Source organism: Notolepis coatsorum (genome assembly GCF_963971535.1).
Source record: "Notolepis coatsorum genome assembly, chromosome: 2".
NCBI lineage: Eukaryota > Metazoa > Chordata > Actinopteri > Aulopiformes > Paralepididae > Notolepis > Notolepis coatsorum.
The window spans coordinates 78,813,424-78,832,854 of record NC_140166.1 but is presented as its reverse complement, the minus strand read 5'-3'; the positions used below and the strand labels follow the sequence as shown (position 1 = coordinate 78,832,854).

Below are 19,431 nucleotides of genomic sequence, written 5' to 3'. Positions count from 1 at the left end.
CTTGCCAACTCTCTGACCCAGTCTTATTCCTGTAAACTACTAACGAGTCTGTCACAGTTAACCAGCACCTGCTAACGGGTCTGATCCCTTTAGCTCAGCTGGTTAGTGTGGCCGCTTGTGGATCCTATGATCGCAGGTTCAAATCGGTTACAGTTCGGCCTACCGATATTATCGGCCGATATCGGCATTAAAATGTGATATCGGTTGATATCGGTATCGGAAATTAAGAGTTGGACAATATCGGTATATCGGTATCTGTAAAAAAGCCAATATCGAGCATCTCTACTAATAATAATTCATTACATTTATATAGCACTTTTCTAGACACTCAAAGCGCTCACCACAATGTAGGGTGGAAATTGCCTCCTTCACCACCACTGGTAGCACCCAACCTTGGGCTACGTAGGCTCAATGGCTGCCATACACTGGCACCAGGCACACATCACACTACACAATGGCTGAACGGCTCAGGAGATAGGGATTGATATCAGCCAATTAAGGGGAAGGGATGATTAGGTGGCCTTGATGTCAGAGACCTGATTGGGAATTTGGCCAGGAACGTCGGGGGAACCCCCTCTTTGCGATAGGCGTCCTGGGTTCTTTAACGACCAAATTCAGTCAGGACCTCGGTTTAGCGTCTCATCCGAAGGACAGCACTCGCAGCTATACAGTGTCCCTATCACCATAACAGGGGCATTGTTACTGACTAGTCCAGAGGACAGAGTGCCCCCACTTTCCATCTTGTCCGGGGCTCGAACCGGTGATCTTCCGATCATGAGTCCGGAGCTCTACTCATGTAGCCACACTGACGGACAAAATGCTTTGTATAACGGCATAATGTAATCTGTAACCTCTATAGCTTGTTCAAGCGTTCATATCATATCTTTTACTTTTAAAACAACACTGTTTAGGGCCGCCCAAGTTGCGAACCACGTAACGCGCTCCTTCGCGGCACAGCCGACCCAGGTTCGATTGGCTAGCCCGCGTACAGCGAAGACCCTCTCTGATTGGTTTAGCTCCGAAGGGCTCTGGGATAGAAATGTCCGCCTTGTACATATATATTCTCTGCTTCGAAGTGGTTATGCTTTGGCCCTCTTTCGAAGTGGGTTATGCTTAGAGTTTGCAATCAGGGCTGGTGGTCCATCGCCCTGCTCTAAAGATAAACTCTAAGCATAACCACTTCGAAGCAGAGAATATATATGTACAAGGCGGAAGAGCCCTTCGGAGCTAAACCAATCAGAGAGGGTCTTTGCTGTATGCTGGCTAGCCAATCGGAGAGCGTCTTCGCAAACTACGGCTTTTACGGGTACGGAAAAAAATCACGCGGCAAAGAGAATGTCGTGGCTGACACACTGTCAGGGGGCTGAGCATGTGTTGTGTATATCAGAAACATTAGTGCGTATCTTTAGATGGGGGCAAGTGAGCTATATTTTTTATATATATATTTTTTATTTTTTGTTGAGAAATATACATGAGTTAAGCATTGGTTGATAAATGTATGGGAATGTACACTGTGTACACTGGGAGACTGAACTAATTGTTAAAGTTAGAGGTTATATATGATTGCTAGTAACTGTCTAACTTTGCATAACTGTTTCCACTAGAGGGCGCTATAGGCGGAGCCGCTAATGCTACCGCCAGGTAGAGGGTATTTAAGGAGATGTCTCCTTCCCCTCTATCTCTTCCAACCTGCCTCTCACGGAGAGGAGAACTCATGTGCTGCTGTGTGCAATTGTAAATAATAAACCATGCCGATTAAAGGCTGAAGGGAGAAACCATGTCTCATGAACATATTATTGTCGCCCCATAGCCAGACTATGTCAACAGGTTATGGGCCCAGATCATGCAGGGGTGAAATAATAAGGGTAGCAAGCTTAGCTGAAGTATAGGCTAGTTTAGCGCCGGGAGCACCGCGTGGCTAGACGCTAGGCCAACAAGAACTAAAGCTACGCCCACCATCAAAAGAGCAACATGGAATCCAACACAACGATCCTGCGCGTCAAGAGGAAGTGGGGCACCGACCCCACCGACGCGCTGCTGCTGGCGTGCAAGCGGACCCGCCCGGAGAGCAGCGCGCAGAGCCCCGGGGAGGCGGCACCGGGGGAGACGGAGCCTGCTGAGCCCAACGGAGGCGAGGGGGAGAACCCTGTCTTCAAACTCGTGGCGACAAAAGGAAGGAGCAAATGGCCCTCATTCAATGGAAAGGCAGAGGACTATGAGCTCTGGGAAGAGCACATGTTATGCTGCATGCACGGTGTGGGACTGAAGACGACGATCTTGACGGCCCCCACGGGAGACCTAACGGCGGAAGCACAAGCCTTGGATGACAAGCGTAATGCAGATGCATACTGTGAGTTAGCACCACTGCTCGATGACACAAGCTTGGGGCTGATATTCCGCGACACTAAAGACAAAGGCAGAGAAAGCCTGGGAGTGTTGAGAGAACATTATATCGGGCAAGGAAGACCCCGAGTCGTGGCCCTCTACATAACACTAACAGCACTGAAGAAGGGGCACGCAGAGACTGTGACCGAATACGTCATCAGAGCTGAGCAGATCATTACGGCATTGAAGAGTGCAGGAGAAGCACCAAGCAATGGGCTAATGATGGCGATGGTGATGAGGGGACTACCGGAGCTGTACAAACCGTTCACACTCCTGGTAACACACGGTTCAGCGGACATGACGCTGGGAAAGTTCAAGGCCAAGTTACGAAATTTCGAAATTTCATCCTCGGGGCACAGACAGCGTACGTCACCAGGCCAATGCAGCTGCAGCAGGCCCAAAGGAAGGGACTGATCGTGGACACAGGTGCGTCGTCCCACGTCATCAACGACAGGAGTCGGTTCAAGAACCTTGACAACACTTTCCACCCGGAGAAACACAGCATGGAGCTGGCAGACGGGAAGCGCACCTACGGGTTGGCGCAAGAGAGAGGAGACGCACAGGTATGCCTCATAGACAGTGAGGGCGCCGGTGTACAGTGACGTTAAAGAACGCTCTCTACGTACCCTCGTTCCCACAAGAACTATTCTCTGTAAGATCTGCTACTGCGAACGGTGCCAAAGTGTTCTTCAATGAGCCTAACGGTACGCGATTTAACATAGAGATGTACCAGAGAATGTATTATCTACAAACAGAGTGTAATGACAACGACAAGTGTAATAATAATGATATGTGTAACGTGACTGTCAGATATTCAGACATGGCATGAGATTATGGGTCATTGTAATTACGAGGATTTACTGAAACTGCAAGCAGTGACAGAAGGCATGCACATTGAAGGTGAAAAGCATAGACCTGGCAGAGAATTGCGCTAGTTAACACAGATCTAGCCGGTCCAGTAAGAAACTAGTCCATAGGAGGCTTTAGATATGTACAGTCTTTTACAGATGTGTGTACAGGGGCAGTGTTTGTTTACTTTCTCAAAGCAAAGAGTGACACACTCCAGGCCACGGAGAAATTCCTGGCAGATGTAGCCCCTTATGGTAACATAAGATGCTTGAGGTCCGACAATGGAACCGAGTTCACAAATAGAGAGTTCCAATCACTGTTGAGAAGGAACAAGATAAGACACAAGACATCATGTCCATATTCCCCACACCAGAACGGAGCCACAGACAGAGGAGCCAGAGCTGGACTCCAGAGTAAGGTGTGAAGAAACAGAGACACCTCAGCCTAGTGTACTTAGCACGGTCATGCAGACAGACAGTCAGCAACCCCCAGAGGACGATGACGAGGAGCACCCGAGGGTGACGTCACGTGCCCCAAGCAGTGGGAGGTATCCCCCAAGGGAACACAAACCCTCAAAGTATCTGACAGACTATGCCCGGAGAGGAAGTGACGAGGATGACAGTACACTTACCAGCATTGATTACTGTTACAGAGTAGTCAGTGGTGTACCTCAGACCTTTAAAGAGGCCATAGTGTCCCCTGAATCAAGTAAATGGGAGAGAGCAATGGATGAGGAGACAAGGTCCCTAGAGGACAACCACACCTTTACTCTAACCAAGTTACCAGAGGGCAGACAGACAGTGGGAGGGAAATGGGTGTACTCAATCAAGGAGGGTATTGAAGGCCACGACAAGTACAAAGCGAGATTTGTAGCTAAAGGTTACAGTCAGAGGGAGGGGATAGACTACGGTGAAACATTCTCCCCCACAGCCAATCTGACCAGTGTAAGGGTAGTGATGCAGAAAGCAGCTGAGGACAATTTGATTTTACATCAGATGGATGTGAAGACAGCCTATCTGCACCCACCCATAGATAGGGAGATATATGGAACAACCTGAAGGTTACGAAAAGAAAGGAGAGAAGCTAGTATGTAAGCTATAAAAATCCATTTACAGCCTGAAACAGTCTGGGCGAAATTGGAACGAGATGCTTCATACATGTCTCATTGAAGATCACTTCCTACAGAACCCAGTAGACCCCTGTGTTTACTCAAGGGAGTCAAAAGAGTCAGGAAAAGTGATAATCGTCATTTGGGTAGATGATTTGATCATCGCAGCAGACAACACTAAAAACCTAGAACAGGTGAAAGGTATGCTCTCCACCAGATTCAAAATGAAAGACCTTGGAAGGTTGAAACATTTTCTAGGCATGGACTTTGAACTGCCAATTGTGTAAAAATATCCCAGAAGAGATATGTGGAAAAGATCCTGAAACGTTTTGACATTCAAGAATGTAGAACAAGGGAAACACCATGTGATCAAAAACTAGACTACCAGGAGGATGCTCAGAAACTGACAGATGTAAAAATTTACAGGGAAGCTGTGGGTAGCCTCATTTATTTGACAACATGTACTCGCCCTGACCTATGTTTTGTAGTGAGTAAATTGTCACAGCATTTTGCTGACCCCACAGAGGAGCACTGGATTACAGCAAAACATGTTTTTTAGTTATCTCAAAGGTACAGCAGATAAACAGCTGTGTTTCAGAAAGAGCAGCGAGGGCTTAGGGCTTAAAGCCTACAGTGATGCAGATTGGGCAGCTGACACCACAGATAGTAGAAGTACCACAGGATATTGTGTGAGTTTGAACACAAACAGCTCACTGGTTTCATGGAAAACAAAGAAGCAGCCCACAGTGGCACTATCAACTTGTGAAGCCGAATACATGGCTCAGGAATGTATTTATCTAGAACAACTGCTCGAAGGAATGGATACCTATGTATATAAGAAGACTGTTGTTTATGAGGACAACCAGGGAACCATTGCGATTGCTAGAAACCCTGTGTGCCGACAGAGATGTTAACATGTCGATATAAAATATCATTTCATCAGATCTGTCATCAGAGAAGAAAGAATGACACTGATTTATTGTCCAACAGACGACATGGTAGCAGACGCTATGACGAAACCTGCTTCTAAACTGAAATTGAAAAGATTTGCAGAGGTCATGTTTGGTGTGTAAATATTGCCTGTTATGTAGTATTGACTGCCATATTCTTTTTGATGATTCTGAACTGTATTATTTTCTTTGAAAATTGTTTTTGGAGAAGTTGTACAGTGTACTAGACAACCCTAAGTGGGAGTGTTAAAGTTAGAGATTATATATGATTGCTAGTAACTGTCTAACTATGCATAACTGTTTCCACTAGAGGGCGCTATAGGCAGAGCCGCTAATGCTACCGCCAGGTAGAGGGTATTTAAGGAGATGTCTCCTCCCCCTCTATCTCTTCCCACCTGCCTCTCACGGAGAGGAGAACTCATGTGCTGCTGTGTGCAATTGTAAATAATAAACCACGCCGATTAAAGGCTGAAGGGAGAAACCATGTCTCATGAACATATTATTGTCGCCTCATAGCCAAACTCTGGCAACACTAATTCCCAGTAACTGGTGTTCCCAGGACAGATGCACAGTGGAACGAGGAAGTGGAGCGCAGGAGTATTGGCGCATGGACTACACCCACGGACTAGTTTAGAAAAACAGTATTTGTTTTGTCACGGGACCAGCCAACTATATAAAAAAACGTTGCGCCGCGTCGCCCAGGTGGTCCCGGAGGACCCGGACAAGTGCCCGCCCCACCTTGGGTGCAACTGTGGTAAGCTAACCCTACTATTATCAGTCTTCTTTTTCCTCATCTTTTCCTCAATACTACACTTAATGTTAGGGCTAGAGCTTGGATGGGTAAAACTACATACCCCTAGACAGCTCTAGTTCATAACACTTATGACTTTAGATAGAGGTAAGACTGCTGCCTTTTGACAAGTTAAATATCCCTTTAAGTAATATAATCAAAATATATCATTCTTCTAAATCAAATTGATCAAAATGTGTGATTGATGAGATCCCACCCTTGAACGGCCCTTCTAAGGTTTCTCCCCTCCACATCGCCTGTGGTGCTTTTTTCCTATTGCTAGGGTTTTTTTGTGAGTTTTTCCTTACCTCTGCATGGGGTGTCATGTCTGGGAGTGTTGCATTCATTTATTTTACATTTTATTTTGGATTTCATGGAGTTTTTTTGTTTTGTTCTTGATTTATTGTGATGTTTCTTCTTGACTTGTTTAAATAAGACCAGCCCATGGGGACATTAACGTGTGTTGTCAGGCCGTACAAATACATTTGATTTGATTCATGAGATATCTTAGGATATCATATTGTGCTGGTTAGTTAGGCACAAGGACAAAGCACAGTCGCAGCACCAGTAACTGTGCTGTGGATGGACAGAATGCACACTGCACCCGGTAAGCACAGGGGCCCAGCACTTTTATATTTAGCGACAGGGGCATCCATGACATCTAACAGAGATATATTGTTCTCTGTACATGATAATCCCACACCCCGGAGCTTTGCCATAGTGAGACAGAGGAGAAATTAATTGGATCTAGCGCATTAACGACTCCGGTGAAACCCGAACAGGGTCCCATTAATGTCAGCAGCCCAGGAGGAACAATGGCCCCTACGTCACGCACCACAGCCCCAGCCCCGGGTCTCGGCTGGGAAACTAAGATTAGGCCGTGCCTCGAGGTAGGGGTCTGGAGCTATGACAAACCCATAATGCATGCTTGGCCGGCGAAGGTGGCGCGGTGTCCAGCGGCGAGTGACTATGTGTCACGGGGGACGCTAAAATATCCCTCCGTGGCCATGTCACATTCCTCCGCTCGCATAGTGTACATACACGGGTCAATTATGGACTACCTTGGGCTTTGGCAGCGGTACAGTTGCTGGACCCAGAGGTAGGTAGGGCCTATCAACACTATCAGCTGTTAACCAGCGGACGTCACTGCCCCCCCCCCCCCCTCTGGGATGACCTCTAGGTGTCACTGCCTCCCTCTGGGATGACCTCTAGGTGTCATTCAAGTCTCATCGGCGAGAGAGGGGCACGGTGGAGCAGTGGTTAGCGCTGTTGCCTCACAGCAAGAAGGTCCTGGTGTTCAAACCCCAGCAGGGGGCCTTTCTGTGTGGAGTTTATTATGTTCTCTCCCTGTGTTTGCTTAGGATTCTTCCGGGTACTCCCCCCACCACCCACCCACCCACCCACCCACCCACACACACACACACACACACACACACACACACACACACACACACACACACACACACACACACACACACACACACACACACACACACACACACACACACACACACACGCGCACACACACACCATAAAAAGACATGCATGCTAGGTATATCCTGCCAGTGTCCTTGACCGAGGTACTTTGGCATTACAACTGGAATCAGCCCCTGCACTGTGTGGAACTGCTCCTAAATAGTTAGGATGGGTCAAATGCAGAGGATGCATTTCCCTGAGGGGATTAATAAAAGTATTATATTATTACATTACACATTTTAGTAACTCTTTCTATGAAGCCTGTGTCTATAATGTTAACGCATTACAATCGTACTTGTAACAGATTACAATGTAATCCAAGTATACGACCATAGTTATAATCAGGCACAGACATGTATAATGTTTTAAAACAATATGTAATAATAAGATGTATCCAAATTTCTTATAACATCATGTATTGTATTACACCACAGTCAGTTCAGATGTCATATTTTGATTGTCAAAATACATTATAGAAATGTATATCTATAATATCTGATATATCTAATATATCTGCATTATTTAATATCTGCATTATTATGCAATCCCCTGTATGAAAGGTGCTATACAAATAAAGTGTATTATTATTATTATTATTATTATTATTATTATTATTATTATTATTATTATTATTATTATTATTATTATTATTATTATTATTATTATTATTATTATTATTATTATTATTATTATTATTATTATTATTATTATTATTATTATTATTATATAATTATATTACATCTTTTAAGTAATGATGAAAAAGCGTCATGACACACAAGGATCGTTATAACGTTATACGACTGCATTGTAATTGCATCACCACATTGTAATGTGCTATAAAGTCTTCACAAAAAGCGTCACTGTGGGTTTTCTCCAGGCGAGTTGGCTTTGAGATCTCGGGTGTCTCTTTATTGCTTTCATACGGTGTCGGGTGTCAATAGTATCAGTCGCCGGCCCTCTTGCCTTGTTTGAACACAGAGGGATGTAAAATCAAATCTCGGTAATTGACACTCACCATGGTCTTCTTGTCGGCCTTCTGGATGTTGTAACCTATTATCTCACAGTTTCCATTGTCTTTGGGCGGCTTCCACTCCAGGGCCACGTTGAAGCCCCACACGTCGTTGATGTTTAGAGCAGCAGGCGGCCCTGGCAGATCTGGAGAGGAGGAGGAGGAGGAGTAGAAAAGACTTGAGATTCAACATGATTTACTGTCATGTTGCACATGTTAAATGTGCTCAATGACTCTATGTAACATCATCAACACATCCATGTGTAAATCTACACTTATTACACACACATCCACATGCACACACTCACTTTAAACAAACACTCACCTTTGGCTTAAACACTCACTTTAGACACTTTAACACTACATTATATGTATCTATTTATTAAAGAGATTTGCACTACATTCATACCTCATTTGCATTTGCACCTTGCCTTAAAAAATTTTTTTTACCTCATTGTCAGCATTTTTACTTCATTGTACTTAGCTTTGTACTTAGGTTGTATATTGTATAGTGTTATTCCTCTTTTACTTAATTTGTTACTGTATGAAGCACATTCTCAGGGGCTCATACAGAACCAAGCATTTCACTGTAATGTACCTTATACGTGACAAATAAAAACAAACATGAAACTAAACAGACAGTTAAACAGACAGTTAAACAGTCAGTCAAACAGACAGTCAAACAGTCAGTCAAACAGTCAGTCAAACAGACAGTTAAACAGTCAGTTAAACAGACAGTCAAACAGACAGTTACACAGACAGTCAAACAGACAGTTAAACAGACAGTCAAACAGACAGTTAAACAGTCAGTTAAACAGACAGTCAAACAGACAGTTAAACAGACAGTCAAACAGACAGTTAAACAGACAGTTAAACAGTCAGTTAAACAGACAGTCAAACAGACAGTCAAACAGTCAGTCAAACAGACAGTTAAACAGTCCTGCCCTTCACACAAAATCACACAGGTCACACAATCACACAATACTAATATCTACAATAACCAACTTAAATACAAGCGAATGCAAAAATGTAAGTTGTTCATTCTAGTTAAGTATTTTTTTTTTGATCCACTTTTTCTCCCATTTTCTATATTTTCTCCCATCCCAATTTCGTATCATCCAATTCAACCCTCCCCTGTCACGAACGCTGTTTCTTGCCTCCCACAAGCCGGCTGCAATGTGGACTAAGTCATGCATAGCACAAGTCCCCTCCGCCTCCGGTACTTGAGGTAACAGCAGTCGCATCTTTTCACCTGCACAGCTCGATCTCTCAGTGGTGAGGAGTAACGCGTGGGAGGCTCACGCTGCCCCCGACACTTCCTGATTCCACTGCGCAGGCGCACCAACCGACCTGTAGGAGTCGCTGTCCACAACGCCCGATCCCCACCCATCAGTTTCCCACCCCCTAATACGGCCAATGTGTATTAGTACGGACGACCAGCTAAATTGAAAGCAAATGTGGAGCGCTGGGCTCGAACAGGCGAGCCCAGCGAGCCCAGCGTCTCCAGATTTCGTGGCGAGCGCCTTGCCCACTACGCCACGTAGCCGCGCTCATTCTAGTTAAGTATTGTGTGATTGTGTGATTGCAGTGGTGGAAGAAGAACGCAGTTCCTTTACTTAAGTAAAAGTAGAAATACTCAGATAAATGAGTACTCTGGTAAATGTAAAAAGTCCTCCATTCAAATTCTACTTAAATAAAAGTAGAGAAGTATTTGCTATTGAATGTACTTAAGTATCTAAAGTAAAAGTACACATTCTACATGACGTTTGTGTATCCGTTGACCTCTAGAGGTTAAAGTGGTACGTGGTCCAGTTATTCTGCCCTGATTACGTCCTCTTGAAGTTGACAGGCTTCAAATGTGAAAGTATATCATTTTCATAAATTTTTCTATTTTATACATATTATGTTTTCAATGCAAAATCCTTTTCTTCAAAGTAACTAGTAACTGATGGGTTCAGATACATGTAGTGGAGTAAAAAGTACAATATTTCCCTTGAAATGTAGTGGAGTAAAATGATAAAGTTCCCTAAAATGAAAATACTTAAGTAAGATCCCCATCTGCTTTAGAATACATTTGCAGTCATTAGAATCATCAAAGTTGTCTAAAGTCTAAAGTATCATTACATTTACATTTTACATTTAGTCATTTAGGTGAACGCTTTTATTACAAGTTCTGTACGTCGACAAGTAAAGACATATTAGTATAGTAGGTAGTAATATAGACAAGGAAGATTAATTAGTGGAAGAGTGCATGATAGTGGAAGACAGTAAGAAGGTTAGTATATTATTTTTCTTTATATATATATATATAATTTTATTGTCTTATTTCATTTAATTTCATATTTCATCTCACAGTTTGCCAATATATTGACAAATAATTATAATAGTTAGCTGCTTATAGTAATCCAATATTAATATGTATTTGTATTATTTATTCTAGAGTGTAAGCTCACCCCCACCCACCCTCACCCTACACACAGACACACATGCACATGCGTGAGACATGACACACACACACATACACACACACACACACACACACAGACACACGCAGAGTTCCCCTTACCGACGATCTGTAATGTGATACTGGATGTGTCCTCCACATTCTCAATTTGCACCTGGACGGCATACTTCCCAGAGTGCGTTCGCTCCGTCTTGCGGATGAAGAGGATGGTATCTGTGTCGGTGTTCCTCACGTTGGCCATCATGGGCGTCAGAGGCTGCCCGTCTTTAGTCCAGGTCACCTGGGGCCTGGGTTTACCCTACAGCAGGGGGGAGAGATAGAGGTCACACCACAGACACACACATTAGGGCATCTGCTTTTCATTTCTATGCACCACCACAGCTGTGGAACACAATCCCAAAAAGATATTAGAGAGGCTGGCTCAGTGGACATTTTTAAACGACAGTTGAAAACATACCTTTTTATTAATATTGCTTTTAATTAGCAACTATTTAAAAAAAAATTTAATCATCGATTTTATCGATTTTATTTGCTTGTGATTTTAGACTGTGTGGTTTACTTTATGTTCTTTTTTTGTATCCGTTATTATTACTCATTGTTTTATCTTTCTTTTATCATGTAATGTGAAGCACTTTGGGCTGCATCTTGTATGAAAAGTTCTATATAAATAAAGTTATTGTTATTATTATAGAGGTCACCACAGACAGGAGAGAGAGAGGTCACCACAGACACATACAGGAGGAGAGAGAGAGAGGGAGAGAGAGAGAGAGAAAGAGAGAGAGAGAGGTCACCACATACACATACAGGAGAGAGAGAGAGAGAGGTCACCACAGACACATACAGGAGAGAGAGAGAGAGAGGTCACCACAGACACATACATACAGGAGAGAGAGAGGGAGAGAGGTCACCACAGACACATACATACAGGAGAGGGAGAGAGGTCACCACAGACACATACATACAGGAGAGAGAGAGAGAGAGGTCACCATAGACACATACATACAGGAGAGAGAGAGAGAGAGAGAGAGGTCACCACAGACACATACATACAGGAGAGAGAGAGGGAGAGAGGTCACCACAGACACATACATACAGGAGAGAGAGAGAGAGAGAGGGAGGTCACCACAGACACATACATACAGGAGAGAGAGAGAGGTCACCACAGACACATACATACAGGAGAGAGAGAGAGGTCACCACAGACACATACATACAGGAGAGAGAGAGAGGTCACCACAGACACATACAGGAGGAGAGAGAGAGAGAGAGAGAGAGAGAGAGAGAGAGAGAGAGAGAGAGGTCACCACAGACACATACAGGAGGAGAGAGAGAGAGAGAGGTCACCACAGACACATACAGGAGGAGGGAGAGAGAGAGAGAGAGAGAGAGAGAGAGAGGTCACCACAGACACATACAGGAGGAGGGAGAGAGAGAGAGAGAGAGAGAGAGGTCACCACAGACACATACAGGAGGAGGGAGAGAGAGAGAGAGAGGTCACCACAGACACATACAGGAGGAGAGAGAGAAAGAGAATACCCTTACACCTTATAACCTTTATACCTTTGAACACCTTTATATATTTTTTTGTACAAAAATGCAATCATTTGCTATCAGTTGTTGGAACATACAGGGTCTTTGCTCTTCAACATTCGGCCTGAAGAGTAGAGACTCTGATTTTTTACAGGCTATAACAAACAATGACCTCTTAATTCTAACTGAAACATGGTGTAGAGAGGATGTAGCCACACACTGTCCTCCACACTATAGAGAGGTCATTTTGCCATCAAATAAAACAAAACTAGTCAGGGCAGAGACTCAGGGGGATTGATCATTTGGTACAAATCACAACTCCACCAGTCAATACAGATTCTGAAAACCGGGAACAATCATATTTGGTTAAAACTAAACAAAGAAGTAATCCCCTCTCAAAGAGATCTATTTATCTGTGGAATATATGTACCACCCACTGGGTCTCCATATTACTCAGAAGACATCTTCTCCAACCTTGAGTCAGAAATATGTTTTTATCAAAGTCAAGGTCATGTGCTTGTTTGCGGTGACTTTAATGCCCGAACGGGAACCCACCCTGATTTCACCAGTACACATGGAGACAAAATTATATCTGACCACACCATATGCAACCAAGTAAACCCGTCCCCTAGAAATAACCACGACACCTCCATAAACAAAAATGGGAAGGACTTATTACAGCTCTGCAGAGGACTGAGTCTATACCTTGTCAATGGACGTGTGAGAGGGGACTCACAAGGAAGGTACACTTACTGCTCGTCCCTTGGCAGCAGCACAGTAGATTACATGATCACAGATCTGGATCCAGTATTTTTCAGTTCATTCACAGTCAAACCTCTGACCCCACTTTCCGACCACAGTCAGATCACTGCATACATGAAAAGAACTGAGTCTCTCAAAAATCCCCCTACACAGCCCAGTAAACTACACAACATCCCCAAATACTACAGATGGTCCCAGAACAGCATGCAGGACTACCAGAGAGCCATCGCCAGTGATGGGATACAATCACTGTTAGATACGTTCCTAGCCACGCCATACTCTAACAGTGTTGAAGGAGTCAACCTAGCTGTAGAATACATTATATATTTGAAAGAACTGCAATAAAGTCCAAATTAAAATGATCAGGTAACAAACAGAGAAAAACTAAAAAGGACCACTGGTTTGACAAAGAATGTAAAGTTCTTAGAACACAGCTAAGAAGAATATCAAACCAGAAACATGTAAACCCACAAAATGATACCTTACGCCTCCAATACTGTGAATCACTGAAACACTACAAAAAGACCATCAGAATTAAAAGGAACAAACACGTAAATAAACACTTATGCAAAATAGAGGACTCTTTAAGCTCTAACTCCTTCTGGGACCACTGGAACTCATTGAATAAAGATAAGCCGGAAGAAATGGCTATTCAAGATGGGGATGTTTGGACAAACCACTTCACATCACTCTTTGCAACTGTACCCCTGAATACAAAAACGGAAACCAGCCAGATATGTGAAAAGTTACAAAAATGGGAAGATATCATAAAGGATAATCAAAACCCTCTAGACTTCCCAATCACAGAACAAGAGCTGAAATCAAAACTCCAGTGCCTTAAAGCTAGAAAGGCCTGTGGTACAGATGGCATATTGAACGAAATGATTAAACACAGCTCTGAAAAATTCCAATTGGCTATTTAAAAATTATTAAATTTGACACTAAATTTAGGCTATTTTCCTGATGGCTGGAATGAAGGACTCATAACCCCAATATTCAAGAGTGGAGATAAATATGACCCCAAAAATTATAGAGGTATGTGTGACAAGTAATTTGGGCAAACTTCTATGTAGTATCATCAACACCAGACTCATAGAATTCCTTACGGAACACAGTGTCCTAAGTAAGAGCCAAATTGGATTCTTACCAAATTATCGTACCTCTGACCATATATACACTCTTAAAACCCTAATTGACATTCACATGAAACAGAACAAAAACTAAATATATTCCTGCTTTGTTGATTTTGAAAAAGCTTTTGATTCAATTTGGCACAAAGGTCTCTTCTTCAAGATTCTAGAAAGTGGTGTTGGAGGAAATACATATGACTTGATCAAATCCATGTACACAAAAAACAGGTGTGCTGTTAGAATTGGCAATAAAAGAACACATTTCTTCACCCAGGGTCGCGGAGTCCACCAGGGGTGCAATTTAAGCCCAACATTGTTTAATATATATATAAATGAATTAGCAAAGTTATTAGAACTTTCTACTGCACCCGGTCTGACTCTGCACGATACCAATGTAAAATTGTTGATGTATGCAGATGATTTGGTTCTGCTGTCAACCACTAAAGAGGGTCTACAACAGAACCTAGACATCCTCCACCAGTTCTGCCAGACATGGTCTCTGAACGTAAACATGAAGAAGACTAAAGTCATGGTCTTTCAAAGGAGACACGAGTCTCAGAGTTCACATAATACATTTAAATTAGGCACACACATATTAGAAAACACAAAAAGCTACCCATATTTGGGATTGAAAATAAATCATAATGGTAACTTCAACATGGCTATGAATGAACTGAAGGAGAAGGGAAGAAGGGCTTTTTATGCCATCAAAAGGAAAATTCCAATTGACATCCCAATTAGGACCTGGCTCAAAATTCTAAATTCTGTAATAAATCCAATAATATTATATGGCAGTGAAGTGTGGGGCCCATTAACTAACCAAGACTTCCCAAAATGGGAAAAACACCCATTAGAAGTACTGCATGCAGAATTGTGCAAAAACCTACTTAGGGTCCACAGACACACTGCCAATAATGCATGCAGGGCAGAACTTGGCCAATACCCCCTAATCATTCAAATTCAAAAGCGAGCCATCAAATTTTATACACACCTCCGATCAAGTGACCCTCACTCCTACCACTACAAAGCCCTTCAGAGCCAAGAGATGAACCCAGATAAGAGTCCCCTCTGCCAGCTAGTCAGAAATCTCTGCCCACAAACGCTTCAGGACAGACACCAAGAAATCTGGCCCAACCAAATAATCTCAAAACAAAAAGAAAATTATATAGAATATTGGAACAAATCAACCAAATCTCAAAGTAAATTAGAATTCTATTTGACCCTAAACAGTGTCAGCACAGTGTCAGCACGGCTGTGCCTATTGTTGTACTCATATGTACTTTTGAGTAAACACTCTGAATTGTGATCATCGACTCTGCCTCATTTCCCTGCTTATTCTTCCTGCTGCCTTGGGTTCTACCACCACGTATCGTATCGTAACAGAATGTCTCCACCATCACAAAACCCAGCGGAAAGATTAAGGGGGACGATGAAGGTTCTCTCCAAATTAATGGAGGGAGATCTGTCAAAATATTCCCCAGCTAAAAGGGTATTTTTGTTTCAGACAATCCAGTCCGCAGCAGACCAGTATCCGGACCAGGAGGCAGAGATGAGGGTGATGGCCGACCAGGCCGCAGCCCTCATGGAGAGGTATCTCGTTCAACCCTCTGATCTGCCTCCTGTTCGTGTTCCTGCAGTTAGCCAGGCCCAACCGACTAGCATCCAACTCACTGTTAGCCTGGGTCCTAGGGCTGGCCGGCCTTCTAAAGCTAACATTTCCCCCCCAGCTGACATTTCCCCTACAGCTAATCCAGGCCCCGCTGTTGGCCCAGCTCCCGCAGCTCGCAGACCTCCAAGAGCTGGCAGGACTGGTGCAGCTGACAAGGCCTCCACAGATGACCTGGCCGTCGCTGCCGGCTTGGTTCCGGTCGATGTAGCTCCAGCTGTCATCGCTCTCCCTCCGGCTTCCACGTCCTCTCCAGCCTCTACGCCTGGTACGGCTACTACACTGGGTCCAGGCTCCTCATCCCCGGAGCCTACGCCACGCCTCGCCGCCGAGACTGGTCCGGTCTCCTCGCCCTGCCCGGCCTCTAGACCTGGTCCGGCTGCTGTGCCGGCTCCCCGTCTGGTCCAGCTCTGCATCGTGGTCGGCGTCCTGGTCCTCGCCGTGGTCTTCGACGTGGTCTTCGGCGTGGGCTGCGTTGGATCCTGCTCCGGGGGTCGTCGCCACCACACCGCCGTTCCGGCTCTCCGGATCCGGTCCCTAGTCCGGCGGCTGGAGGGTCTCCCGTTCGGGGCCCTGCTCCAGGGTTCTTACCCTCGGTCCCTGGTTCCAGGCTTCCTGATCCTGTTTCTCTTCCCGCCTCCCCTCTTCAGGCCCCTGTTCCCAGGTCCAGCCCCCCTCTCCGGGTCTCGGCACCCATCCCCACCCCCCCTCGTCGGGCCTCTGTTCCCAGGCCCAGCCCCCCTCTCCGGGTCTCGGCACCCTTTCCCACCCCCCCTCTCCGGGCCTGTGCGCCCGTTTTCGGCCCTCCTGGCTGCTATGCCCCCCCGGGGTTTTTTGCTCGGGCTCCCGGCCCCGGGTCTCCGGGTCCTCTCCCTGGGTTCCTTCCGGGGTCCCGGCTTCCTCCTTCACCGGTGTCCGGACGTTGTTCTCGGGGGTCTGGAAGCCCCCCGTTGAGGGGGAGGTACTGTAACGTTCCCAGGGCCGGGCCTTGCGGGTCCGGCTATATGAATAACGGTGAACATTTCCTCCCTCCTGACAATGGTCGCCTACCTGGTCCCCTACCTCCTAACATTGGTCTACTACCTCCTCTACCTTCCTCTTGTGGCCAGACGAGCCAGTTGGTTCAGACACTGTTAATACATGTCATCACTCACTTGCTTACTGTAATTAATAGAATGATTAATGGGATGTCACAGTGTATGTTGTTGTTGTTGAACTCCCCCACCCTGGTGTAAATTGGTTTCCCTGTGTAGTGTTGTTTGACGTATTGATTATTATTGGTAGTGTGTTGTTTTGCTCTGTGCTGTGTCTCCCCCCAGCTGGGGGCAATTAGTAATTAGGGTTGCTATTTATGTGTGGCTTGCCCTCACCTGGGTGTGGAGACATTCCTTCATGTTACCTGGTCCTGTGCTGTCGTTGTTCCTGTGCTGTATGTATCAAACATTCGTCCTATTAGTGTTGCTCTGTCCAAAAGTAATTGTATATTAGTTTCTCTTTTGTCATCTTTGATTTGTTTTCTGGTTAGGTTTGGTTTATAGTAAGTGTCAGCACGGCTGTGCCTATTGTTGTACTCATATGTACTTTTGAGTAAACACTCTGAATTGTGATCATCGACTCTGCCTCATTTCCCTGCTTATTCTTCCTGCTGCCTTGGGTTCTACCACCACGTATCGTATCGTATCAGGCCAGGCTGTGTTCACTTTGCCATCAGGGGGATGTTGAGACAGAACCTCACTTCCTGCTATACTGTGAGAAATACAAGGATCTAAGAGAAGTCTTCTTTGATCAAATAAATAAAATTGATGCACAGTTTATCCATCTCCCTGATCACCAAAAGCTGCTATACATAATTATAATAATAATTTAGGACCTGCTCCGAGGTCATCAATCGGCACACATGCGATGCATGCATGCAATTCGTATCTGCGATTAACCCATCCCGTCGTCCTTCCCCCCCAAGGGCAGCCTGGAGCAGACAGGCGTCAACGTGAGCCGCGCCAGGGGACCAATCCAAGTGCTCCTGTCCGTCTTCGTCAAGGAAGCCACAGCGTTAGCGATCTATTGTTGTGCATGTTTTTCCATTGGGTTTATCTTATCGGGGGGGAAACCCTTGCGAGCACGGGGAGAACATGCAAACTCCACACAGAAAGGCCTGGGAGATACCCCACCTGGGTAACTGGCATCATGGAGAGAGAGAGAGAGAGAGGTCACCACAGACACATACAGGAGGAGAGAGAGAGAGAGAGGTCACCACAGACACATACAGGAGGAGAGAGAGAGAGAGAGAGGTCACCACAGACACATACAGGAGGAGAGAGAGAGAGAGGTCACCACAGACACATACAGGAGGAGAGAGAGAGAGAGAGGTCACCACAGACACATACAGCAGGAGAGAGAGAGAGAGAGGTCACCACAGACACATACAGGAGGAGAGAGAGAGAGAGAGGTCACCACAGACACATACAGGAGGAGAGAGAGAGAGAGAGAGAGAGGTCACCACAGACACATACAGGAGGAGAGAGAGAGAGAGAGAGAGGTCACCACAGACACATACAGGAGGAGAGAGAGAGAGAGAGAGAGAGAGAGAGAGGTCACCACAGACACATACAGGGGAGAGAGAGAGAGAGAGAGAGAGAGGTCACCACAGACGCATACAGGAGCAGAGAGAGAGAGAGAGAGAGAGAGAGAGAGATAGAGAGAGAGAGAGATCACCACAGACACATACAGCAGGAGAGAGAGAGAGAGAGAGAGAGAGGTCACCACAGACACATACAGGGGGAGAGAGAGAGAGAGAGGTCACCACAGACACATACAGGGGAGAGAGAGCGAGAGAGGTCACCACAGACATATACAGGAGGAGAGAGAGAGAGAGAGAGAGAGAGAGAGAGAGAGAGGTCACCACAGACACATACAGTAAAGAATGCGTAGTAGAGTTCAAATAAAAGTCACTTTAAGGAAAGAACAGATGTGGTTCTTGTTTCTGCATTGTACTGTATTGTATTGTAACTCAGTTACTAATTTTATCTACTCTGTATTGTATATTGTATATATGTATATTGAACACTTACACTTTTGACTTTCTATTTTATACTTTATCTATTTTTTATCTAGCACACTCTCAGGAGCAAAACAGAAAAAAGCCTTCTCGGGAATTTAGCATGTCTATTTTTATCATGCACGTCTTATGTCTTACCTGTCTATTTTATTATTGTATTATTGCACAATCGATCTGTATACCCTGGTATGTATGTGACAAATAAACCTCTTGATTCTTGATAAAAAATTATTCTGATGGCCACTGTGATCAGTACC

The 19,431-nt window shown here is 44.8% G+C and overlaps 1 protein-coding gene across 1 annotated transcript in view; it reads right to left on the bottom strand.

Annotated features, from left to right (window-relative positions):
• mybpc3 (myosin binding protein C3) overlaps positions 1–19,431 on the bottom strand; it is a gene marked incomplete at its 5' end in the record, with an annotated part of 145,178 nt that overhangs the window by 13,100 nt on the left and 112,647 nt on the right. The window contains 2 exons of the mRNA XM_084308237.1: positions 8,574–8,713; positions 11,134–11,329. Of these exons, the coding sequence (XP_084164363.1) occupies positions 8,574–8,713; positions 11,134–11,329 (336 nt within the window). The remainder of the gene's footprint in view (positions 1–8,573; positions 8,714–11,133; positions 11,330–19,431) is intronic.